At 43.5% G+C, this 26,561-nt stretch overlaps 1 protein-coding gene and 1 long non-coding RNA gene across 2 annotated transcripts in view; one reads left to right on the top strand and one right to left on the bottom strand.

Moving 5' to 3' along the window:
• The window catches only part of RBKS (ribokinase), a 77,493-nt gene that overhangs the window by 35,663 nt on the left and 15,269 nt on the right, over window positions 1-26,561 (bottom strand). The window contains exons 2-6 of the mRNA XM_045844490.1: window positions 23,002-23,134; window positions 15,405-15,468; window positions 14,401-14,463; window positions 11,509-11,673; window positions 3,657-3,748 (exon numbers count right to left, since the gene is read on the bottom strand). Coding sequence (XP_045700446.1) covers window positions 3,657-3,748; window positions 11,509-11,673; window positions 14,401-14,463; window positions 15,405-15,468; window positions 23,002-23,134 — 517 coding nt within the window. The remainder of the gene's footprint in view (window positions 1-3,656; window positions 3,749-11,508; window positions 11,674-14,400; window positions 14,464-15,404; window positions 15,469-23,001; window positions 23,135-26,561) is intronic.
• LOC123822492 lies at window positions 12,491-25,969 on the top strand. The gene is made up of 3 exons (XR_006786349.1): window positions 12,491-12,604; window positions 19,263-19,391; window positions 25,918-25,969. It is a non-coding gene; the product is annotated as an uncharacterized LOC123822492 (long non-coding RNA).

Genomic DNA, 26,561 nt, shown 5'->3' with positions numbered 1-26,561 from the left:
CTGGGATCCGTATGTCTGTTGAGTTGGTCTCTTTTGAGAAATACTGACTTGTGGTTTCTAAAAACCTTTTAAAAAAACTATACTTTGACAAAATACCTTGACCATAAAAAATAATGTGATGAATACTCTTGTACAAGGGTGTTCCTTTAAAAACCTTTACATTTTACTTTATTCATTTCAGGTATTTCTATTTAAAGAAGGTAAATGATATCTTCCACATATATTACTGGTATTTAGCAATGTGTTTTTCCTTAACATTATTTAAATTATGTTGATATATGTAGCTTTACCTTTCCCCCTGAATCCACACAGTATTCCATATTGCAAATATATTGTTTTGAAACAAAATCTGTTCTCTTTTTCATGGATACTTGGTTTTTCATTTTTTTCCTTTTACCAGTAATAAAGTTTTGCATATTCTTATCATTTATATGTAATGTCTTTTTTCCCTCTGGCTATTAAAAATATTTTTGTCTTTACCTTTAATTTGATGCAGTTCCATTAAATATAAATTAGTAGAAAGTCATGTCTATTTATCTCATGTAGTACTTTTAATACACTTTTGATCTGGGGACTCGTGCGTTTTTTCACTTTTAGAAAACACCTTCCAGTTCGCCCTCTAGGACGGCTTCTCTTCGGGTCCCTCCGTTCTCTTCTTTCACTCCCATTAGACCTATGCTGGAGCCTCACAAATCATCTTGTAGTTCTCTAAATTCCTTTTTAATATTTAAAAATAGTTTTCCCTGTGCTTCTTTCTAGGTACATTGAGTTTTCTACTTCTAGGTGAGAGTTGATCAAGATTTTCTTTCAATTCACTAATTCTGCATTTCAGTCTAATGTTCACATTTCTGATGAGTAAGTACTTTAAAATGTTTTTAATGACTGCTTTTCATTTTCAAGACTTCTTCTAACTGATTGGTTTTCACATTCATACATTACTGTTTTGATTGTGTTTTTCTTTCACAATTCTCCTTTTTAAATGAATGACAATCGTAATCCTATTTTTCAAAGACTTTTTTGCATTGCTTTCTTATTTAAATTTCATTTTGTGCAAATTCACCTTTAGATTGTTTTTGTTGGAAAATTTGCCACTACGTTTCCTCCCTTGCGGGCTCACTTTGCTCACTGTGAGTTGGAGAGCCTTCCCACCTCAGCTCCCCATGTGGCTTCCCTGCCGTGCAGGGTTCCCAGCTACATCCGTCAGGCCTCCAACAATCTCTAAACCAGAGCTGGGCGGTACACTGGCCGTTGGCCTCGTTTCTTTCCTGACCAGAGGCAGTATCTCTGTCCTCGCATCTCACAGGTTCGGAGTCTTGTACAGGTGTAGTCTCGGCAGCAGGGGTAGCAGCTTCCTGCACCATTTTTGTTAGCAGAGGAGCCTGAGCGCAGCAGCTCTGGTTTCTGGCAGTGGGCACTGCTCCAGGCTCCCACGAGCGGCCCACGTTTAGTGCCCACAATTCATAGGAGGCAAACTCCCGACCACAATACCTGCTTCTAGGACTGGAGCAAGCATACCCAGGGCTGTTCCATTTCCAGTCTCTGGAGTTGTTCCGAGCTTGTGAGTGTCTTTTCCTTATTTCTTTTTATATTTATGTTATTGGTGGTTTGTGTGTGGAGCAGAGGGAGTATCTTAAAGCAAGAATTTACTTTATTATTCGGATTTAAAGTCACCCATAAGAATGTTAAGCTTGTAAACTTTTCTTTCCATCACATTTTTCAGATCAATTTCCTGAAAGACCAGGGTTTGTTCATTCATTCATTCTATAAGCATTTACTAGGTGTCAACTATGAGCCAGGTAGAGCGTAACAGACAGTAATTTATAAAGTTAACTGTGTCAACATATATAACACACATGATCTTTTTCACACAGTGACAAGGACAAAATTCTGTCGAGAGGTGGGGGACCAGGGCGGACTTGCCTGTCTTAATGAACAGAACGGGTCAGAAGAGATGCTGTGTGACTGCCAACGCTAGGTCATAAAAGCCAACATGTGTTCTGCCTAGAAACCCCCTCCTCTCTCTCTGAATATTGGATCTTAAAACCCAGCTTCCACATTGCGAGGAGGCCCAGGCCACAGGAGAGGCCTCGTGTGAGTGTCCTGGCCCACAGCCGGCATCAGACAGCAAGTAGGTGAGGGAAGGAGGCTTCGGATGACTCCGGCTCTCAGCCTTTGAGTCTCCCGGGCCTCAGACGTCACGGAGGAGAGACAAGCCATGCTGCGCCCTGTGCCAGTTCCTGACGCACAGAATCCGTGAGGGGTTGTAAATAATTACTGTTGTAAACCACTAAAATTTGGGGTGATTTATTGTATTACATAGCAATAGGTAACTATACACATAGGGACAGACATCGGGGATACAACAGAGAATAAGGCAGGTATACCTGCCTGCACAGGATGGTAATTTAATGGAGAAGACAGAAATATGGGGCAAGGAATTTGAGCTGTGGTTAGTGCTGGAAGAATAAGTACACTGCTCTGTAAGTGTCCAGCAGGGAAACCCAAGGCCGTTTGGCAGTTGATGGTAATCTAACCCCTTATTGTGCAATGGTCCCAGTCTCGCACAATTCCTTTTTCCTAGTACAAAGCCTGGCCATGGTGGTTGCTCAAAAATATTGCATAGTATATTGTGGTTAAAATTAGTTTCCTGTGGCAGACTTCTTGCTTGTTTACTTTATGTTCTAAGAGATGAAATTCACAAAAAGGCAGGTCAAGAAATCCTAGAAATTGTCATTCAGCCTTCGAACCAAATAGAAAATGACCTTATGCTTCATTATTATTAACTCTGTCTCCCTGCATGTTGCCTTGTATAATATGTCCTGCAGAGGGAGTATCTTAAAGCAAGAATTTAAGATCTCTACCCGATGTTGGTAGAGAGCTCTGGTCTAAAGTTATCTACCTATAAAAGGGAGAAATATTAAAATCATCTTCCTAAACTACTTCGGAATGAATGGCATCATATGAATATACTGATGGATATATATTGCAGATCTGTAAATTAGGACCCTCAGCTGCACTGGGCGGCGCTCCCCCAGTGGAGCGGCCCCCACGGCCTTCCCATGGCACGGACGGAAGACCTGTGCCTGCCCACGAGTGTGGTCACGGGAGCTTCCCGGCAGAACACAGCAAATGCACCAGGGGTTGTACGTCAGCTGGGGTTGCTAGATCAGACACAGGGCGCCCAGTTAAATTCGAATTTCAGATAAACAACGGGTCATTTTCTAGTATGAGTACATTTAGTGTATTACTTGTGCCTTGTTTGAAATTCAAATTTAACTGGCTGTCCTATATTTTTATTTGCTAAATCTGGCAACTGTAATACTAATCGGTCCACAGGATATTTGACCACAGACCCCCAGGCTATGGGCTGATAAAAAGGAAAACAAAACCCCAGTGGTGGGAGGGCAGGCAGGGCACTCAAGTTAGCTGAGGTCTGCTAGGTGCCAGGTTGTGGGGATGGCTCAGGGAATCCTTTTCGCCCCAGAACTCACTTAATTTCCTTTCTCCTCACCCCTGTCAACTGAAAAGTCTGTTTTCACTGGGCCCCGAAATTCACAGGCAATCAGATTGATGTGGTTAGTCCTGCTTCTTTGCTCTATCCACTTGCATGACAGTCTTTGGTTTCTCACGGAATGAGCGAGACCGTCTGTCCTTACCTCACTTTCGTTGCAGCAGAACACGTCTGAGAGGGTGTAGAACCGGGGGTCCAGGTCAGCAGCGGCAGGAGCTGGGTTGAACAATGTTTTCACTACAAAGGAATGGAGGAGGGGTTCAGTGCTCACCATGTTTAATGTGGTGCATTTGCAGACACATTCAGTAATAAGGGAAATCCCCAAGTACAACCATTTTCCCCATTAGATCAGAAATCAGCTTAGTGATACGAAATCTCAGTCTCCGTGACAGTCTAGTATGAACCCCTTCTTAGTTCCATGTGCTCTACTCTTCACTCTACAACATTTCAGCGTCAAGGGTAAGCATCAATATTTACAACCAAGGTGATTACAACGTTACGGCAAAGGACAACAAGAGGATCAAAGAAGATTTTAAATGTTGTGGCAGGAAAGGACATGTATGAATGTGAATGTTCAGCCCGGTGAACATTTTTGTGGGTTACTTTAAGTGCTCAGCAGGCTAGTTCCTAAGTCCATTTTCCAGGAAAGAAAAAAAGAGATGATAGAACAGAAACAATGACGCTCAAAATTTTCCTGGTAAGACTAGTAAGTAGGACACTCACGTACATACACATGTATATTTTGAACCCCTATGCGTGTCTCCTAAATGTGTCAGAATTACTCACGCAAACACACACACTTACACAAAAGCTGACATTCTTGGCTCTGTAAGCAATCTAAGAACATAAAGGGAAGGCAGAAAGGAGGAGAAATTCATCAGGGGCTGAGAGCTCGCTCAGGCTAGGAGACTGCGGGAGGAGGATGGGTGGGGAGAGCAGAGACAGGCCACATGAGACTGGCACGGCCATCACCTCTCTCAGCGGAGGACAGTGAGCCTCAGAGCAGAGGTCACAGTCTGCGGTCATCACCGGGACTTGGGTCACCTGGATCCCCACCAGGGATCCTTCAGCTTGAAGTCCAGGGTTTGACTGTCTCTAAAATGGTTGCCTCTCTAGGCCAGGGCTCCGTTCACAGCAACACAAGCCTCCAATCCCAATTCATAATATTTTAAAACAGCCTTTGGTGTGAGACTTTGTATTTTTTGAATGTCTTTAGAAATTATATTCAAAGGAAGTTCCCCCTTGTCAAAATACATATTTATACGCCAGTGTACCCAGCTAGACTGGTTGGTATTCTTTTCCTCTACCCAGGTCCACTGATATATGGGTTTAGTAACCCCAATTTACCATAGATCCATAGAGGTAAATCCTCAGAGACTCTTCCAGAACAGTGGTTCCCAAACTTGGCTGCACATCAGCTCCACTAGGAGAGCTTAATAAAATGCATGACTTTGGGGTCCACCTCAAACCCACTGAATCAGCACCTCTTGGGGTGAGGTTGGGGGATAGGAACATTGACGAGTTCTCCAAGTGGTTCTTCCATAGCTCCCCTGGCAGCAATCCATTCCAGGTTCTTGGGGAGATGCTTACCAGCCCACGGCTAAAGGAAACCATCCACAAGTTCTGCTTCTGTACCTTTGATCTCTACATTTTGGTTCAGTCGGTGGATCTTGCCCAGTGGTTTACTGGATAATGCTATTCCCACATTTTCATTATTTTAGAGTCCAGAATGTCCACCCATGGAAATTCTATGGTCTATTTTTGGCTGCTCATATTTTTGCACGGGGTTATTGTGTAGCTTAAATTAGAAATGGATGTAAAAGCCCTGTGTAAAATGTAAAGCGCTGTACAAATGCAAGGGATTATTACTGTTATTATATTGTCCTTTACACAGAGCCGGACACCCCCACCTGTCCACCCATCTCTCCTGCCATCTATTGGAGTTTGTAGCCTGGCAAGGATCTCTCTCATGGGCTTTCCTGCTTTTTGCAAGGTCTTAGAGATGTCAGTTATGCCCAGCACTCTAACACACCCATTTGCTTTTTAGGTTTTCAGAACAAATATAGTGCTCTCTATTTTCCTTAAGCATTAAATCGAGACACCAGTGCTCACCTACATGACCCTCAAATTTGCAACTAAGTAGCATTTGGGCACAGGCTAGAGCAAGCTACCGGTACGGAACAACAGGGCAGGGCCGTTTTTATAAAGTTCCATTCTGCCGTGAGAGATCCCTGATCTAGCAATGCCTTTTTTTAACCTCTTCTACAGAAACACACAGGCAGCCAAAGATGTGGAACAGCGACGTTCACTCAGCTCTGTTTGTAACAAAAACAAAAAACAAGAACAAAAACAAAGGGAAACCCATGCATCAAGCAGAGAGGATTGATTAAGGAAATTATGACATACACCCAATGGAACACTCTGCTGCTATGACAACGAATGAAGCAGATCTCTGATTTGTCATGGAAGGATTTCTATAGTTTATTTATGAATAAAGGCAGTTTTGTAATAAAATCTATAGAATATGATACCCTCCCTTTTTTTAACAAAACAAACAAAACTATTGGGTTGGCCAAAAGCTTTTTTCCATACGATGGGTCTGTTAGTACTTAGTTATCTTTAACTTCATTTGAAACAATTTTGTTAGATTGTATTGTGACAGCTGTTATGTCAGTGTGCATTTAAAAAATTATCAGAATTGGGGAATTTTTGTGTAGTCATATTGAAGATAGAAGAAAATATGCAACACTTTGGCATATTATGCTGTATTATTTCAAGAAAGGTAAAAACGCAATTGAAACTCAAAAAAAGATTGTGCAGTGTATGCAGAAGGTGCTGTGACTGATCGAACGTGTCAAGAGAGGTTTGTGAAGTTTCGTGCTGGAGCTTTCTCGCTGGACGATGTTCCACAGTCGGGTAGGGCAGTTGAGGTTGATAGCGATCAAATCAAGACATTAATTGATAACAATCAATGTGGTACCACGCAGGAGATAGCTGACATGTTCAAAATACCCAAATCAATAATGCTATTGGTGAAAATGAAAAATGTGTCTCTTATTTTACAGAAAAAACCACACAGACTTTTTGGCCAACCCAATATATGTGTATTTATATTCATACACTTACATAGAAGAGAAAAAAGTCTTGAGAAGTTACTCAAACTAGTAAGCGATTAATTACAAAAGGCTAATGGGAAAAAAATCTGGCCAAATTACTTGCTGTACACCATGCAAAGACATCCTTCGCAAAACATATTTACATAAAAAATAAGTACACTGTGAATGAAATGATATCATGTCTGTTTTGCTTCAGAATAGTCCAAGGTTGCAGTGGGGGGTGGAGAGCGAGGGTATAGATGAAGTAAGATAGGTCACGTGTTGATAATTGTTGAAGCTCATGACAGTAGACATGGATTTACTATACTATTCTCTAAGTATCCATATGTATTTAGTTTTCCACAATAAAAACCAACTTAAAAAAAGACAGCCCTGGCTGGTGTAGCTCAGTGGATTGAGTGCTGATCTGTGAACCAAAGGGTCACAGTTCAATTCCCATTCAGTGCACATGCTTGGGTTGCAGGCCAGGTCCCCAGCAGGGGGCATGCGAGAGGCAACCACACATGGATGTTTCTCTTCCTCTCTTCCTTCCCTTCCCCTCTCTCTAAAAATAAATAAATAAACTCTTAAAAAACCAATTACATTGGTTTTTAAGCAATAATTGCTGGAGTTTGGAATTCTACAATTTAATTTGACCATAAGTATTGTATAAAAATCAATCCAATCTTACTTGCTTGTATTTTACTGGGGGAAAGCATTCTTACCACTAGTAACTGGCCATATATGCTTAGGGTCTGATTAGTAACTAAATTTAGGGGAAAAGTGAAAATGCCGTAAAGAAAGGTCTCTCTTTGGCTCATGCTACCATAAATAAGAATACCTACTTCACCATGAAGAAGAAACACGAAGAATTAGTGTAGTAAATGCAGTCAATCAAAGAAGAATGCAAATTTTTAATAGACAAGATGGGAAAGAAGGATGCTATCCTGGAGCCATGCAGAAGAGAGAGCACAGGATGTACGACGGAGCACCTTGGGGCTGCAAAGGTGATTGACAGCACCCAACAGTAATTACTGATCATCACAAGGTAAGATGGACTGCAATCCCGGTTGTCCCAACAGCATGTCAATGGCTGGCACAGTAACGTCGGTGAGGAACTAGTGAGGCCTAGGGGGGCAGTTGTGTAGGTGCAAAGACAGCAACATGAGGCAGAAGCTCTGAATGTCCCCGTGGAAGGCAGTGGCCGCACAGTTAAGAAGGCCCCAGGAACTGGCTCAGAGCAACGGGGAAGAAATCGCTCTAAGCAGAGCAACTATGGAGAGGCTGGAGTGCGCACAAGGCTGGCTTGGCCGCTTCCCACTCTATGGGTTCTTTTCTGTGACTTTAACAGAAAAAAACACTCAAAGTTTGGGTTATGTGCTACACGGTGTTATTGTGAAAGTCCAGGTAGCTAGCCAAGAATTTTGTTCGGCAAATGGGAAAGACCTGAAGTGTCATTAAAAGATATTCTGTGTCCTACCTAGAATTTAATCTTGGCGATTTTACAAATCTCAATTATTTATAATTGTTCCTGTAATGTTTCATTTGCTTTGAAATGGATATAAAGACCAGAACCAACTCGCATAATTTCATCACGAGCAGCTGCAGCACCAGCTCTGCTGTGGGGCTACCTCGCAGCACTGCGACCTGGAGAGGACGGGGGACTCTGGAGGGCTGATAATTCCTTTTTGATGTTGCAGGTGCTGTCTCTTTAAAATTACTGCTTTCGTTTGGGTAAAGACAGCAAGAGAATCCCGAGACAGTATATACAAAGATGGACGGGTTTTCTCCCTGTGTATATATGAGCTAGTTATACAGTGTGTTTAATTCAAACTCCATTCTTAGTCGAGTAGTGCAGATAAGGGAACTGTGGTAAGAAACCCACAGATGGTGATGAGGGTGATGATTTCACCATCTTCCTTGTAATGGAGTAACGCGATTAGCATATATGCAGTCCCGTGGGGCAAGGGGAGGGATGTTCAGTGCGCGCAACAGGCCTTTAAGCTTTGCTTGCTCTGCCCTGTGGTCATTCCAGTCACACGTCGTCACAGTAAACAATGGTGGGAGCTCCGAGTCCAATTCTCATTTCCCAGAACACAGAACTGACTGACTTGCCTAGTGTCCCCCATTTGCAAAGTGATCGATTCTGAATCCAAAGCCATGCTTCGTGACTCCCACACCGGGGCTCCTTCCATCGTACCGGTCTTATGTAAGAAGGAAGGTGCGCTACATTCACGCACACAGGCCCCGCTCTCAGTGTAGAATTTCAGCTGCGTTTGGCTGGTCACTACCCAGCGGGCACTGGCTGAGTTCTGGACAGAGAAGCATGTGTATATGTGTGCATGTGTGTGTATGTGTGTGCATGTGTCTATGTGTGTGTGTATTTAACGGTGGCAGTTGGGGGACATACAGCTGAAAACACTCTCGGGTCCCTGCTCTGTGACTTGAGCAGCAAGACACTCAAAGCTTAGGCTACACATTGGACAACGTTACAGTTCACGGACTTTACCTTTCGAGGGGGAGTCTTCATAAAGGCGTAGTTACTAGGAATCACAGGGATTTTAAGGTTTCTTTACTCAAAGTGTGGCCTAGGATGCAGAACTTGGGTCTTGGAGCCTGAAGTCCTGCTTTCCACACTGACTAAAAATACGACCTTGGCTGAGCCAATTACTGACCCTCTCTGAGTCTCAGTCTTCAGTCTGGGGAACACAGTGCTTCCTCGGTTCTCGAACTTAACTCATTCTGGAAGGTGGTTGGGAAGTGATTTGTTCTAAAACCGAACCATTTTTTCCCATTAGAAATACAGGTATCATCATGAAAAGGTTGTTGGGTCAAGAACCGAAGTTTTGTTCGACAACTGAGACTTTTTTCTGTGAGCAACTTGGCTGAGAACCAAGTTGTTCGAGATGGGAGTCGTTGGAGAACTCAGGTTTGACCGTAACACCTGTCATATCTTTGTCATACGGTTTTTCTGAGGATCAGATATACACAAAAGTGTTTATGAGCTGTAAAGTACATACAAACGCAAGGTACTACTACTTCCAGTATGACTGTGTAAGATACTGCAGAATTAGCACTTAGGCATGCTAGCTCTTCATAGAAACACGAAGGAGGCTAAGTGGTCTTCGGCCCCCCATCTGGGGCCCCTGGTCCTCTCGCTCCTCAACCGGAGCAGCTGCCTGGCAGGCGACGGAGGAAGCATTTCTGGACCCCGCCCACACGCCAGCCCAAGGTCAGGCTGCCTGCCCATCTGGGTGACTCTAGCCTCACCTGTGCAAGTCTGGCTCCTCAGCTGTGGTGGCTGTACCTTTCTCTCCTCCACAAGCTGGGTAGGGAACAGGTAGCTAGACTAGGACAGAGGAAGCAGTGATCTCTGAGAAGGAGGGGTAGCAGGAAAAAAAGAGAAGTTACATGAGAATACACTCTGATCTAAACCAGGAAAGACAGGAGCCCGATGAGGCGGCACGTGCACGCTCATCAGCCGAGAGGGATGAGTGCGGCGCGGAGAGCGAGTGCTTACCGTTGGCATCGCCCCCAAGACGCTCGGACACAATGTAACCAAGTGGGTTTAGGTTAGAGTTCTTTCTGACTTCGAGTCCGTTAGACACACATTAAATGTCAGTGAGAATCTGTCATGGCATCTTGTTTTGCCATGAGGAAAATTTGTTAAATCAGGACATACATTTAAAAATTCTCCGCAAAATCATATCAGTAACTTATTTTCCATTTATTTCTATGTAGGACACTACACACTGTGGGAGAAATCACTTACACAAACACACACACATACACATACACACAGAGCTCTTTTTTTATTGTATCTTGATGAGAAAGTTTTATCAGAAAAAGCAATGTGGTTCTCTCTGTATGTTCTTCTTAATATAAATCATAGAACTATTACAAGAAGAAGCCATTGTCTTAGAGTGGCTAGTTTTTATTTTGTTTTTTGGACAGATGGTGCTGATCAGGATATTATCCAAATTTTAATTTAAAGAGAGAAGAAAATGGGAATTTACTGAAACTTACTGCACTAGCTTGGCATCATATTTTATTTTATTCCATTCTTAGAACAATTCTGCAGGGGAGTATATGCAGTTGACAGACGAGGCTCAGAAAAGTCAGGTAGTTCTGCAAAGACCACAAGGCTAGCAAGGATCAGAAATGGGCTTCTGATTCACAAGATGCCCTCTCCACTGGTCCACAGGGAAACAGCACAGACAGACAGAAACTATCTGGAGTTTTCAAAGTCCTGTGCTGGGGCTGAGAGAGGGGCCTGGGTGGGGAGAGCAGACGAAGCAAGATTAGCCAAGGGTCGATAACGTTGAAGCTGGGGATGGGTTTCAGTGTGCAGTTCTGCCTGCTTTTGCATGCTAAAAAAATTTCCAAAATCAAAGGCCAGACAACACAAAAGAGCTGCTTAAAGGATCTTGACTACATAGAAAATATTACATACAACTAATCCTTTGTTGTTTATAGAAAACAAGGTCAAGTTTTGTAAAAGCAGAGAAAGAACTGATCTTTCATCTGCGGAGCTGTTTATCAGTGTGTGCCTGGACAGGGATTACTCCTGACATGCCGCTTAGCTCCGCTCCTCCAGACGGAACCCTCACGCCGCCGGGAGTGCCGCTGGGACGGCGGGGGCGGGCGGGCTGCTTCGGAGGCTGCAGTCACCGCGGCGCTGTTTCTCTAACTAGACCGCAGACTTAGGCCGTGGGACATCCGAGCCGCGGCCCATGCTCTTTTTACCCCGCTCATTCGGTTTTCTAACATTGTAAGAATTAGAAGACAGATGGAAGGAGAATAGTTTACACCCCAGAAAAGTATTGCTTGGCTTAAAAGGTTAACTCTAAGACAGAGATAAAAGCTCTGATAGAAAGAAGGGCGAGTGTGTGAAATTGCTACCTCCGCGGCTGCGGGCCAGCGTCAGGGCTTCCAGAGACGCTGCCGGCGTTACTTCCAGCTGGCAGATCACCACCCTGGCGCTGCTGATGGCGCCGGCTGCTTCCCGCAGGTCGTCAGAATTCAGAAGTAGGTTTGCTCCGGCCACGATCACGATGATATTCTGGCCTGTGAAAGATTTCTACGTATTTATATTGAAACCAAGCAAAGCCAAGCAGTGATATTCTGCAGTGTTACGGTCAGTCTTACAAAGGCATGACGTGAAATGTGTTGTATCAATTCTAACATTTCCAGGCCATGTGGGTTACACTTCATATTCCTAAGGTAGCTTCTTCTACAGTGTCTCCGTAAGATTCATATTATTTTAATTGTTTTGAACAAAATCTAAAAATGATTTCCCCAATGTTCTTACATACAAAGAATGTTAGCTGAGAAAGGATATAGAACATACTTTCAAATTTTCTCTTACGGGAAATGGCTGGTACAACGCATGTGGTTAAGGTTCTTAATCCTAAATGACAGATGTCGTAATGAGGAGTACAAACAGGAATAAACTTGCCGAGCATTAGAACTAATCCTCTCTAGCAGGTAGTCCATTCAAGGTGTACCCTAGGGTATTCTGCACAGTGATTCTGCAAACCCAAACACAGTTTATAACATCTAGCAGATGAAGAGCTGCGCTAAGTCACTTAAGGTAGAGAGAAGGACGTGTGGCCTGGACGGCGCCAGACCAAACAGAAGCAGGACCACGGAACCTTGTTCAGGGTGGGGCGAAAGTAGGTTTACAGTTGAGAATGTCCACTTGTATTATTATTTACAAATTACTGTATTTTCCAGACAAACAACTGTAAAGCTCCTTTTGCCCTACCCTGTATACGCATCACTTGGACTCATTCTCTATAATCTCCTCGAAATGTGGGAGGTGTGGCGGTACGTTTTACCTGCCAGGTGCACTCTCCAGAGCCGTGCTGTCCAACACGACAGTCACGAGCACGAGCCACACATGCCTATGGAGCACCTGAAATGTGCCAGTCCGAGATGGGGTCTGCTCTCCTTGTACAATGCACAGCAGATTTCAAGGGCTCAGTACAAAGCAAAGGTAAACTTCCTCAGTAATTTTTAAGGACTTTTTTTGATTGCATGTTGAAAGGATAATATTTTGGATCTACTGGGTTAAGGGAATATATTAAGATGAATTTTACCTGCTTTGGTTTACTTTTTTGAATGTGGCTCATGGGAAATTTAAAACTGTGTACGTGGCTTGCATTATGTTTCTAGTGGACAGCACTGACCTAAGGGGACTAATTGAAGCAGCATTTTTGTGCTGCAGGCTGCTCGTGTTGCTGTTATATACACATGACCTAAAATTACCTCTCAATGCAGAACACATGCGAGCCTATCGTCTTACCACAGATGTGTTTGTTGGCCGCAAGGAGGACTTAACAAAGTGGGGATGGCTCAGCATAAACCCAGTCTTGGTCCTGGAAAAATTCACAGTACTCACACGCTGAAAGACAGCATACCTCCTTCCCTTCCTCCCTCAGTGACCTCACTCTCTCTGCTAGAGTCAGCTGCTGCTTCTGCGTTGCTGACCTCTGAGTCTACATTTCTGGCCTGGCCTTGGTCGATGAGAAACAAACCGAAGGCACAGCTGTACAGTGGACACTGCCATGTGGCCAGCTCACTCACACCTCAACTAAACTTGTCAGAACTGGCCTCCTTACTTTACCGTGCTGCTCACTTAAAGGAGCTGACTGTCACTGCTGGGCATTCGGATTAGCTCTTCCACTACGATCTGTACTCTTGAGGGCATTACCCATATACTCGGAACCAGACATCTCTGCCATACCAGGCACGCCACACAGTATTAAATTACATCTTTGCACGAAAATGCAGTATTTTGTACACAGATAAGGCAGAAACAGAACATGAAGATATCACTAGAACACAAAAAAGAGGTTTAAGGCAGGGAATGAGCTGCAAGGTAGCTTAAAGTAATGAACCAGACTATTGTTCGAGTAAGAACTTTGATCTACTATCTTGAAGTGGAACACGATTTCTTCTTTTCGTTATTGAGAGTTGGGGATCACTGATGGTAAGAGGATCCTGTCCCCTGTGAGAAATGACCTCGTGAAGCTGCACTACAAATGGAAGACATGTTGTGACAAATCCTAATGTGGCACAGTGCACGCTGACTACCCACAATGCACTAGGTTCTGTGTTCCAGGTGGCCCCCCCAATGCTTGGCCCGTCTGAATATTAATTCTGATTTGAAAAACCTTACAGAGGTGTTTTATACTTAAAATATTCCGCAGAAATGATGACAACTTGACGTGAGGGTAAAGGGAAGTCACTTTTTCAAAGACAAATGTTTGGCTACTGCAAGGCCTAGTGACAGACATGGTTGTACACACAGATTTTTGAGGTTTGATGGCTGGTTAAAGAGCAGACAGAACTGAACACCAACGACAAGTCAGAAGTAATTAGTTGCTGCCATTTGCTCAGTAAATATTCTATAAATACGATCCATCAACCTTCTTTCGCACCTATCTATTTACATTTATTTCCCTGGTGTAACCGAAACGACAGATGTAAGCTGCTTTTAGAGATAAATATCAGTGCTGAGTTCACAGGGAGGGTGATGTACTTTACAGGATATAAATGTTATTTTGAGGCAACTATAATGTTTCACATGTTCTGGATGGACACTTTCATATCGGACCAACCTGGGACATGTAAATGAGGGGACATTTATACTCGGGCCGGGAAGCCGTGGCTGAGGCCTGGTGCGTGCGGCAAGAGATCTGGACGATCAGGATACAAACCGATGCTTCCGCTCCAGTTCTGGAAACGAACTGTTTCATCAAACCACACTTCCAAATGCAGAACACTTACCTTCTTCATTGACAATTATTGAAGCAGTTCCCGTAGCAGCATCTTCAGTCTGATACGCAAATTCTAAAAGAAAAAAGAAATTAAAATCACATATTCACAGCCTGGCATGGATCATTTATTTTAATAATTTCAATGCATCACTAATCCTTAGAAAACTTTTTTAACCTTTAACCATCTGGAATGATAAAAAAGAAATAAGTAATTAGTGCTAATTTATACTCATCACCTATACAATGGGGAAAATAAGATTTTACACTTAGTTGCACCTTTTCTCTACATGAGTAACAACCCAGCAAACCACCCCCGCTTCCAACTCCTCCCTCTTGTTCACAGTTGTAACATATGCATTTTTCTGCACTACCATATTTCTCCGCTGAAAGAAATGACTGGCTGAGATGACAGACGAAAGGTCAAACCTATAAAATCAACGTGTTTGTTTTTCTTCCTTCTCATAAGCTTTGCATCTCATCAGGAATGAGGGCCTGGCACACACGTGGTAATGCCGATCAGGCAGCCTTTGGCAGCAGCGAGAGCCTTGAGCTGGAGCCAAAGGCCGCCTTCTAGCCTCGGCTGTGGCTCCAACCAGCCCGTGCTCTTGGGCAGTCGCAGAACCTCTCTGGCCTTCGGTTTTCTTTTTTTGGGGGGGGAAATAGTCGTATCAGCCTCAATGGTTCCTAAAATGATTCCCAGCTATGATACTCAGTGGCTTTTCTTAAGATATCATTTGTGAATCGAGTCCCTATTTTCTCCTGTTACCTGCTTCTGAAACATTTCTGTGAGATGAAGGTTTGTAACCTCCTGTCACTTTATTTGGGTACCCACCTGGAGCGGGGTACCCAAGGGAATTAACCATGGCTATTTAAGCGCAACTACACAAAGCTGCGCATAAAAATTCCCCGGTCAGCAGGGGAAGCTCTAGTAATTCTATTTTATATTCAACTTTTCTGGTAATCGATCACAGAAGAAAGTTATAAAAACCAACTTTAAAAGAGGCGAAATTTTACCTGTAGAAATACCATTCTGTTTTAAGTTTTCTATATAGTTGTTGCCAAAAGAATCTTTGCCAACCTGTACCAAAGAAAGGATGAACGTTAGATCTTTTACATTTAGGAAAATGCTACAATGTAGTTTTTAGAATACTTAGCATTTGGAAAGGGCATATCTGCACAGTACTTTATAAACAGTAACTAATTAATCTTCTTAATGTGAGTTGAAAGACTTGATTGCAGCCCAAAGACTTGTTATATACTAATGTTCTACTTGCATCCTGCCTAAAATAGGAAGCATTTAATGATTTGCACCAGTTCTCCGGGTTCACTCTCATTTCAATCTGTTCACGTGAAAATTTCTGTGCGACAAGCTGTCCACCATCTACAGTCCTCAAACGTAGGCAGGACCTCAGTTGTTCGTGCTTCACTATGAATGACGGCATCTTCGTAATGCCTTGCCTGGTGTTTTAGCATCGTATCTTCTCCCCTGACCCTGCCACGGAGCAGCACAAAGAGGAAGGAACACAAAAAACCCTTGCTAGCCCCGGACGAGCGCTCAGTTGGTCAGAGCCAGCTCCCGATGCACCAAGGTTGCAGGTTCGGTATCCGGTCAGGGCACACACGAGTCAACCGGTGAATGCATAAATGGAACAAGAAATTGATATTATTTTCTTCTTTCTTTCAAATCAATTTTAAAAAGCCCCAGTTAAGCTGGTATAGTGGAATTCTGTTGCTTTTGCATCCTGGCATGTATTCTGGTAACGATACTGCAGTTTTTCCTTTAATCGTGCATTCCTCTTCCTTTCATAGGCAACGTGATTAGGGTGGCAGAGTTGTTAAAATCAATGAACCTAAGTTGACACATCAAACACACTCCCCAAACTCCATAGTTTACAGTAGGGTTCACTCGGGTGGTATACATTCTATGGGTTTTGGCAAATTTACAGGTGTGCATCTGTGATTCTATGATCATACAGAGTGGCTTAAAAATCCTCTGTTCATCACTCACTGTCTGCTCCCTAGCCCCTGGCAACTGCTGATCTTTTCACTGTTGCTATTGTTTTGTCTTGGCCAGAATGTCACTCAGTTGGAATCATTCCTGTACTCCTACTTTTCTGTCCTGCACTGAGCGCTCCATCAATGGGCTGTGTCTCCATCCAGCTCTGGGCCACTCCTGGTGTGTTCTGCTCTTCCATAGAAGACTGTTCCTCTCTGGATATAGCAACACAAAGAAATGTAGACCTTTACTTGGGTCGAGATCCTCAATGAGTGACCATAAAATTTGCTGGTGAGCTTTTGGACTGTCTAGATCAGGGGCTGGGCATTTTTTTGGGTAAAGGACCAAATAGGTAATATTTTAGACTTTATGGGCCATATTGTCTCTTTTGCAACAATTCACCCCCATCATTGTAGTGTGAAAGTGGCCAAAGAAAATGTCAACAAATGGATGTGGCTGTGTTCCAATAAAACTTTATTTACAAAAATATGTAGTGGGCAAGATTTGCTCCACGGGCCAAATTTACTGACCCCTGATTCCACTTCTGGTACCTTCTTCCTCAAAGAACACTTTTGCCTGTGCTCCTTTTCTGGCTCAAATGATGATAAGGCAATGATCTCAAACAATATATAAAAACTTCTTAGCAAAATCTCTGTCTTTATAACGAAGTGTGTCCACTACAAAGTGCACCTGTAAGGAGAGATCCCCAGTGGCAGGAGGTCTTCTACCAAAGATTTCCTTTGCGGAAGGCTGGCCATTCATTTATCTAGTAGGTAACTGCCAAAGCATCCTTTTTCTTAGGTCGAAGATTCACAGCAGAAACAAGTTGTTTGTTCTTTCACTTGTTTTTGACATTATTTAACTGTCTCCCATGGGCACTCAGGGTGTTACAGAGTTAGGAAAGTATCATTATAAGAATGTTCTGGGGATTAAGAAAAGGCCATCCCTAGGCACGTGGGGTATGATACAAATTAGAGCAAAGAAACTTCTCTTCCCTTTCCTGTAGGTTTCATATAGGTGAAATCTGTTTAAGGTGAATAACAAGGGCAGGTGATAAATGGTGGTAATGAACTAAACATTAAGATGTGCAGGGATTAGGAAGAATTGTTGGAGGGGAGAAGAAAACCTAAAAAATGTGCAGCTTTGACTTCAAGAAACTGGTAACATTGGAGGGGAATAAGACATAGCAGGTAGAATAAAAGCATGAGCATCCGAGGCACGACTGGGAAGGGATTCCATGCTCAGGGCAACTGCGTTTGCAGGGTGCTGCAGTTGTATTTCAGAGGCTGCAGTAGCTGCCTGTCCTTTTCCTGCTCAGAGCATCACCTGATGTCCTTTTCCTGCTCAAAGCATCATCTGATTGGCTACATCCCCTGGTGATGGTTAGGGTCCCAGGTTTATTCCAATGGTAATTTCCTGGCAAGTCTGTTGGCTGGCCTTCTAAACTCCAAGTGAGATGTGAGACAAAATACTTTGTTTTTGCCTTCTTAGATGTTCCCTTGTCAAAAATAAAAATCCAGTAACTAAAAAATAATGGGAAAGTAACAACACTGCTGAGGATCAAGAGAAACCAACCCTAGTTCCATTACCTTTACATCATCTAGGTCGTAGCGATTCATTACAAAGTAAAGGAAGTGATGAAAAGCCGAAGAAGAGGAAGACAATATTTTCATTTGTGTCATGGAAGCCCCTCCCCGCTAGCTGTGTGATTTCGGGCGAGCCACTTAAATTCTCTCTCGGCCTCAGTGTCCTTATCTGGAAAGTCACAGCAAGTTAGCTGTGTAGATAAACTAAAATAATATGCATGAAAATATATTTAAAGCTGTAAAAGGGTTAAATAAGGGTTTGGTGCCACCGCCACCACCACCACCATCATCATCATCAGGCTGCTTCTCCTGGGGGAAAGGGCAGGGCTCCTGCTGCTTGGGTTCAACCTCATGAACTACTTTCATGCCCGTCTGGTTCTCCCTGATGCTTCAGTCCTTCCTGTGTTCAAACAGAAGAGCATTTGATCATGGAAGCAAGCATGTGGGCATGTTAAATTATTTTTAAAATGAGGCTGTATTTATTAATGTTAGTATTCTAGCAAAACTGTAACAATATCTTTAAACCTTTGGTGAAACTAATGCTTTGCAATGTAATATGTATCCCATTACTTTCAGAATAGTATAGCCAAGTGGGAGGGCATCTCTGCCTTCGGAGTCATATTTAAGCTTTAATTGGATCTAAGTCACATGTCAGAGCTCGGACAGAAAGCAATGGGGATCTGAGTCCTATTTAAAATGATTCCCCTTTTCTTTCTGCGTTATCGATCGCACAGATGACTTGTGCAACGTGATACTAAAAGAATGCCGTCTCCCCTATTCCCCACCCCCAACACCTCTCACACATTCGTTTCTTCTTCTGGATTTGTGTTTAAAAATGGTGCGAAAAGTGAACACCTTCCAATCCCATTTGCTTACTTCTGGCTCAAATTTAAGCCCCTTCCCCAGTAACTGGAAATTGATAACCAGAAATCAGAGAAGCGGAACCCACGCTTTTGCTCCTCATAGCCTGTCATTCACAGCTTGTCATTCATAGCGTCATTCATAGCTTGCCATTCAGAGTGAGCGCAAGTGTCTTGGAATCACAGTGAATGAAAGGCCCCTGACTACTGAGGACTATTATAGAGGAACCTTCACAGGTGTCTTTGGAGGCTTCCCTGTTTTCCCGGCCACATGCTAGCTATCAAGTTGACACAAAAACTTTAAGTATCGTGGTCATGAGGCAAAATGCTGCATATGGGAGTGAAGAAACCTGGAATCTAATTTCAGTTCTGCTATTATCAAGCTAATTAAAATTCTTTGCTCTATGATGCCGCGGGCTGGTCTTTGCAGGGGCGCTGCTCTCACAGAACACCTCTGTCACAGGACTGTCACAGGACTTCGCACCTGACTGCTCTGAAAAAAAAAACAGCTACTCGTACCAGAGACTTCAGTCTCGGCGTTTGAAGGAAGCATGGCCAGGTAATTTCTCGAAGGCCCCCGCAGTTTGCTGGCTTCTGATCTGGGGCACTTGGGTTTCTGCTTGTTTGTGGCTTCTTCCACCTGCACGTGAAGCAGGGCCTCTGGGCTCATACTGGCCCCCTGCAGCTTCAGCTCTTTAGTCTGCCAGGGCCTCCCGAGCTGCCAGTTCCTGACTTCAGCAGTACCTTCCCCCTCTCTAATGTTAGGCTACAGTGGAAGGCAGCAGGAAGAAGAAACACTTAACCAACCAACTCAGGCGAGTCCTATGAAAGGTGTCCCAGTGGGCTCTTTGCCCTCCCAAGGTTTTCTATATCTGCCTGGATTTTTAATCTCAAAGTATCTCCAGTTATCCTTGGACTGTAGCCTTGGCCATGACTCAATTAAAATTCTAACTACACAACTCTTAACTAGTTGAAATGTTTCATTATACATACTTCACTGTATGCATATTGATGGACTCCTGTTTCATAGCCCCTCGCCACAGTATCTTGACAGATATTTCTCCTTAGCTCAATATAAGGTGTTTTGTAAACAAGATGCCATCAAATAATCTTACTCCATCGGAACTTGAGTTTCACTTGGTTGCAGGGCAGTGATAGGTAAGTTAATGTTGCTAAGAAAAGCATAGGAAATTTTCTGGTGTTTTTTTTTTTTTTTTGTTCCATCTGCTTGATTTTATCTTGATTAATTTCATGATTTTGGTTTCTACTCAGAACTTTTCATCTTTAAAAAACTGCCATAAAGCAGTGTGGCTAATTTGCTTAATAAAAATGTATTTCACAATGGGAAGAAATATCATGATGAATGGATAACAATAACTACCACTAGAAAAGAGATTTTGTTTTTCTTGTTAACAAAGTCTGAGAATATGATCCAATTTATTTAATCTTAAATAAATCTACATTTAAATGTCTCAGGTTATCTAAGCGAAGTAACCCTGTGTAGGTAGGTTTTAGCTGAAGCCACTGTTTTCTTGTCCCCTCGGTGCCGATCCCCAGGAGAGTTCCACGGTGGGGCTAAACACTAAGTCGGGGCGGGTCAGGCATAAAGGACTTTGGAAGCCGGACAGGCGCCAGCACAAGCCATCACACACAGACCAGAGCGGAACAAGAAGCGCCCGTGCTTCAGTCAGCCCCCTGGCAGGAACACGCCCCCGCGCACGGCCTGCCTTCTATTCCTCTCACATCCACTGCCGTGGCTTAGTGGTTCATTTCCCAAGTGCAGTCCCACGACTCAGATATTTCTAGTTTTCATTTCTCTCTTTGCCTCCAAGTCAACAGACCTAAAATAAAACAAATCCCCAAACCTTCGAGTCGGATGAGATCCTAGGGGACATCCAATTTTGGCTTCAATGGCTAAATGAATGGCTTTTACAGAACTTCCAAGAGGGGGTTCTCTTATCTCTCCTTTCACAGCCCCAGCTCTAGGGACCTCCCCTGGCCCCATGGCCACTCTCGGTACCCTGCTTCCACGACCAGTTCTCTGTCCAGGGTTTCCCAGCCAGGAAGTGATACCCTCTGTCCAGCTTCCACACCCTCTTAAGTCAGCACCATCTGATTAGTCCTCAAACCTTCCATTTCTAGTCAAGTAGAAGATGGATGAGGCCTAACATTTTCATTTATTATTTTTTAAATCCTCACCCAAGGGTAGGTTTATTGATTGTGTGTTTGTGTGTGTGTGTGTGAGAGAGAGAGACAGAGAGAGAGAAACATTGATGTGAGAGAGAAACATCTATTCCATACATACCCTGACTGGGGAATTGAACCTGCAGCTTACATATGTGCCCTGACCAGGGGATAAAACCCTCAATTTTTTGTGTAGGAGATGCCACTCCAACCAAATGAGCCACCCAGGGCAGGCCTAACAGTTTTTAAAAATTAAAAAAAAAAAAGATTTTATTTACTTTTAGAGAGAGGGAGGGGAAGGGAGGGAGAAAGAGAGGGAGAGGAACATCAATGTGTGGTTGCCTTTCACATGCTCTGCAATGGGGACCTGGCCTGAAACCCAGGCATGTGCCCTGACTGGGAATCGAACCAGTGACCCTTTGGTTTACAGCCCGTGCTCAATCCACTGAGCGCCACATCAGCCAGGGCACACCTAACATTTTTAATTGTGCTCTCTCCAAGCCCCATAATTACTAGCACATAACAGGCCATCAATAATTACTTGCCAAATAAGTGATTGATATTTTAAATGTATAAAGAGCTGAACCTTAGCAAAGGAGGGTTTCTTACACTGAATCTTGTGCTTTCATGAGATGTTTTTGACCAAATAGCCAGATAAGGATTAATCGTGTTAATCATAAATTAGAAATAAAGTTACAGTTCATTAGTAGATAAAGTGATAATTATATAGTTTATGCATCATTTAAAGACTCCTGTGGAGCGGAAGTGCTGTATGCAATGGGAAGTGACATTTCGGAGAAATTTTGGTGAAATCTACCCAGTTGACAGCAGAGTTCATTCTTTTACATTTGTTATATTTTTTCTTATTCTCTACTGTGCAGAACCAATCTAGCCTTCCTAAAATAAATGAACTATCTTTCCTGTTATACCAGTAATGATAGCATCTTAAAATTTCATTAAACATGCAGAAGTCGAACCTTTGGCAGCCAATTTTATTTACTTATTTTCAGATAATTTCAGTAGGTGGATGGAAATAGGATACTGTATTTGACATTTCTTTACATACCAGAAAACAAAACTATGCCTAAAGATCAGTGATGTGTAGTTCTGTAAGGCCCAGATTTCCTTCTGATCCAAGATACAGCATTAGAGGAAAAGAACATAGAGAGGAGTAAATCGCCAGTTACTTAACCACGTTTCCAAAAGCTGTGTGGCTGCAGTGAAACCTGCTAAAAACAGAATGACTCCTGAAGCTGGACTAGAAAACCCATCAGAGTAGACTAATTCTCCTCGCTTCTCACACTCTGGTTATAAGCTCAATTCAACCCAGGGAACAGGGCATTAAGTTATTTGAAGACCGCTACTTCCCAGTGAGGTAGTAACTAATATATATATAAAAGGAAGACTACTCTCTCCTATTTAAATATTTTAAAAACAATGAACTTCTAGAAGAAACAAGCACGTATTCAAACAAGTGCACGTACACTGATGTTTATAGCAGCACCATTCACAACAGCCGAAAGCTGGAGACGGCCAGTGCGTCCACCCACAAAGAAATGGACAAACCCATTGTGCCGTGCATGGCGGATGCTGTTTGGCCACGGAGGGAGTGCGGTGCTGACACACGCTGTAAGGCCGGTGAACCTTACAAACATTATGCTAAGTGAGAGAAACCAGACACAAAGTGTCGCATCACATGATTCCACCTATAGGAAACCTTCAGAAATAGATGAAATCCGTAGAGACAGGATGTGGATTGGTGGTTGCCAGGGGCTGGGGGGGGGGGAAGGGGAGGAGCTGCTTAATGTAAGTTTTACTCTGGAATGATGGGAATGTTCTGGTGGTTGTACAACGCTGCGATTGTACTAAACGTCACTGAGTTGTTCGCTTTAAAATAGTTTAAAAAATAAAAACGAGGAACCCAAGCCTCAAAGCCGTGCTCTCACAGTACCTCTGGAACACCCTCCACTGTGCTGTGCACGCACCTTGCACACCATGGATGTCTTCGCCCCGAGCCTGGCGGCCTGGACGCACTGGTTGGCGCCTTTCCCTCCGAAGCCAATAAAAAACTTATGTCCATGGATGGTTTCTCCGGTTTTTGGCAAGCGAGAAGTAAGACTATAATAATTTAAAAAGAAACAGAAAAAAAAAATCACACTGGTGGCTGCAATCAATTTAAGTTCTTCAGAAGAGGGAGTTATCGGAGGGAGCTCTAAGCAATCAGAACTGCGAGCAGAAGCGGGGCCGGAGGGGGGGGGGCGGGCGCCTTTTCCGTCTGGAGAACCTTCAGGAGTCTGCGTCACTGTTGAGAAGGCACCTGCCTGGCAGACTCGCTCTCCCTCACTGCCCTGCCTCCACTGCCCTGTGCTGCCGCAACGCTGCTACTCCAGATGACAGGTCCTAGCGTCTGCAGGGCATCAGGGTGTTCTCGGTGCCCGTGTTCCATTCCGGGGAACCCGCAGGGCGCAGTAACTCCGCATTCCCCCTCTCGATGCCCGGCACACAGCCTATTCACAGCGGAACTTCATAAACGGGGCCGAGATAACATGTGTTTCTGTTCAGGTTTATCTGGTCACTTTGATACGAAGCAGGAAGGGTGGCAGGGGTCTGGCAAGCATGTCTGGGACCCAAGGAGGAGAGAGAAGTTGCAGTTCCAGGCAACAAAGAGTCTTCTTTGCTTCCTTGAGGGTGGGCTAGGAGTCGGGTATTTAGCTGACAGGTTCAGGTGTCCATCCTGACCCACCCTGTACAGTACCCATTTCGTTCACTGACTCGAAAAAAAAAAAAAGCACCTGTTTTAAAAAATGAATTCGAAAGAGCTAAGTTTGGTTTTAAATTTTTACCATAGAAAACCCCAAACATACAAAACTAGAGAAAAGAGAATATTGATTTCTCCTATACCTATCACCCAGATTCAAGTATTGTCAACCCAGAGCCAGTCTTGCCTCTGTCTATACCTTCATCAGCTTCTGCAAGAACTGAGGGTTTTCACAGGTAGGTTATTTATTACTGAAATGTTACTGCCTAACGAAGACAGTGTTAAATGAGGCCCAAGGTAAAAGGTGTGCTCCAGTATAGGATTCCCACAACGCCAAAGGTGGGAGATGCGAGGAGACAAAATCTTTGCAGGACAGCAGACTTTGGAAGAGGGGTGCTGGGTGGAGGGGCCCAGCGGCAGGAGGACTGGTTGACTGGCTGCACAGAAGTGGGCCAAGGGCCCGATGGAGCAGATGGAGAGATGGGAGGTGTGACCGAACAGGTTAATTAGCTTTAGGCGGAGAAGAAATGCTGAGAAAGATGGCAAGTCAGCTGAGAACCTACTTCGTTTGAGCATATTCGGAACTTATATTCATTCCCCACACAGGCTGTGGCCCACCTGAAACCAGTACCTGAGGACGTTAGAGGAACGGAGCAGTGCCGGTTCCTGCGGGTTACCTGTGTGCAGTGGGTTGCCGCATGCACAACTGGTGACAGGGACACATGACCGTGTCAATAAAGGCCAGGTTCGACCTGTGGGCCTCCTTCACGCACTTCTAAGTCTCAGTAACTTGAGCTCACGACTCCCTTCCCCAGCTCTGCACTGTCAAATATGGTTACTTGAGATTCAAGAGATTCATCAATAATTTGAAAACATCCCCTCCACTCCTCCCCTTTTCGATTCTATTTTTAGCTCAGATTCTAAATGCATTTATAGTACTGATGAAAAAAATATACATCTACAAGGTTCACTTCTGAAAATGGTACTCAATCAAGAGAAAAATGGTTTTAATGTAATGTTATTATCCTGTCATTTAATTTAGCAATGACAAGTGATGATGAGATTTTGATTTGCATCAGAAATCTTAAACATTTTAGGATTCTGTTATGAACAGGCGATGATGAGTAATCTGTGTGGTTGAGTAACTATGTGAATTCTTGGCTTATTGATGCGGCTACAAACAACATTCATAACGACTTTAAAAAGAAAAAAATATCCAAGGTGGCTAAAAACAGGCCAAATAATTTAATTACTAAGACTCACTAAAGAAAGTTATGACTTCCGCTACATTTCTCATATACTTAGATCTGGGTCACCATTCACTGGTTTGACTCAAGTGTATTTTTGTTATCAGCTAAGGGAAATCTTGAAAAACGTATCACCACCTTATCACTGGGGTGTATACGTGTGTGGGGGGCGAGTGACATTGGGCGCAGCATGTGCCTGTTTGATGCGGGAGCAGGGGGCTGGGTTTAAACGACGTGTGATAACACAGGCACTGCACTGAGTTAGCCGTTGCGGAAATTCCTCTGTCCTTTGGAATTCTGCTTCCTTTTCTTTTCCTTCTGCTCCTTCGCCCTACTCTCCCCTCTCTCTTCTCTCCACTGTGGACTTCCCTTGTGTGAGGACAGGGACCAAGGACTGTTTTTTTATAACAGTCAAGTTTCTCAAAGGAAAAAATGAAAGCGGTACTGGTAGAAATACCATGCTGTTAGCATTTAACAATTTAAAATAGTATACATTTCTGAATGAGGGCGAAAACCCGGAGAAAACCAGTCATAAGAAATATATTTGAATTTAAGATATAGCCGTAGCTTTAAAATGGTCACCACATTTTAAAGTTGGAAGGAAGGAAACACCACCAACACCTGCTCAGGGATGGACCCACTGTCTCCCGGGGCACGAGGGCCCGGGGTCAGGGGCTGGCTGCGTGAGGCAGGAGGCCTGAGCCATTGACTGATTGCATTGCCTTTGACAGCTTTTCCCTCTTTGAACCAGCTGCTTCTCTTGCAAAACAGGTTTAATAATACTTGTCAACTCCTTAAATGCCTGAGTTTTGTGCTCTGAGTTATTTCACTGACAGGTGTTAGCAGAACAACTTATCATTGCTTTCAACTTCTTGACAATGATGTGCTTGTTACAGATTCCCAGAGATGATTCACAGCAACGGAAGGAATGACCTGGTGCAACAGTGGTGAGAAGGGTTTCGACCCGAAAGGTCACACTACTGCTGGCTCCAGCCCAAGGTCAAGGACTAGGCTGCTCTTGGCCTTTTGCACTGCATCCTTTCTTCTAGCTGCGCGCTTCTGACACACTGTACAACTAAAATAAGGATTGTACTATTAGTTATGACCCAATTAAAATTCATTACACTCATTTAGTATTCCTGCTGCCTGTGCTCTTCACCCATATCTGTTCTTCTCAGCATTTGTATATGTCACATTTACAAGGATGAGAGTAATTTCCAACCAAGTTAATATCTATCGCTGCCTCTGTACAAAGAACTTAGCCTCCCAACTAAAACTTCATTCTGTGCTTCCTAACCCAGATTTATTCAAGGAAATGAAACATGAATTATGCTTGAAGCAGTTCTTAGCTGAGTTTGAAGTCTAGCTGATCTTTCCTAGCTAACATAACAAGTCTGTGGCTAAAGAGTCATTCTGTCTGAAGATGTAGCTACTCTTGAATTTGTAGAACAGAAAAACAATACTCTAGCCAGAGGGGGTCAGCCTTTCAGAGTGTCATATCCTTGACTCTTATTTATTTAAATTTTGCTTATGTGTGAAT

Source organism: Phyllostomus hastatus, unplaced genomic scaffold (genome assembly GCF_019186645.2).
Source record: "Phyllostomus hastatus isolate PE091 unplaced genomic scaffold, TTU_PhHast_1.1 phas_contig_402, whole genome shotgun sequence".
In the NCBI taxonomy this organism is placed as follows: Eukaryota; Metazoa; Chordata; class Mammalia; order Chiroptera; family Phyllostomidae; genus Phyllostomus; species Phyllostomus hastatus.
The sequence above is the reverse complement of the archived record's forward strand: the minus strand, read 5'-3'. Positions and strand labels throughout refer to the sequence as shown.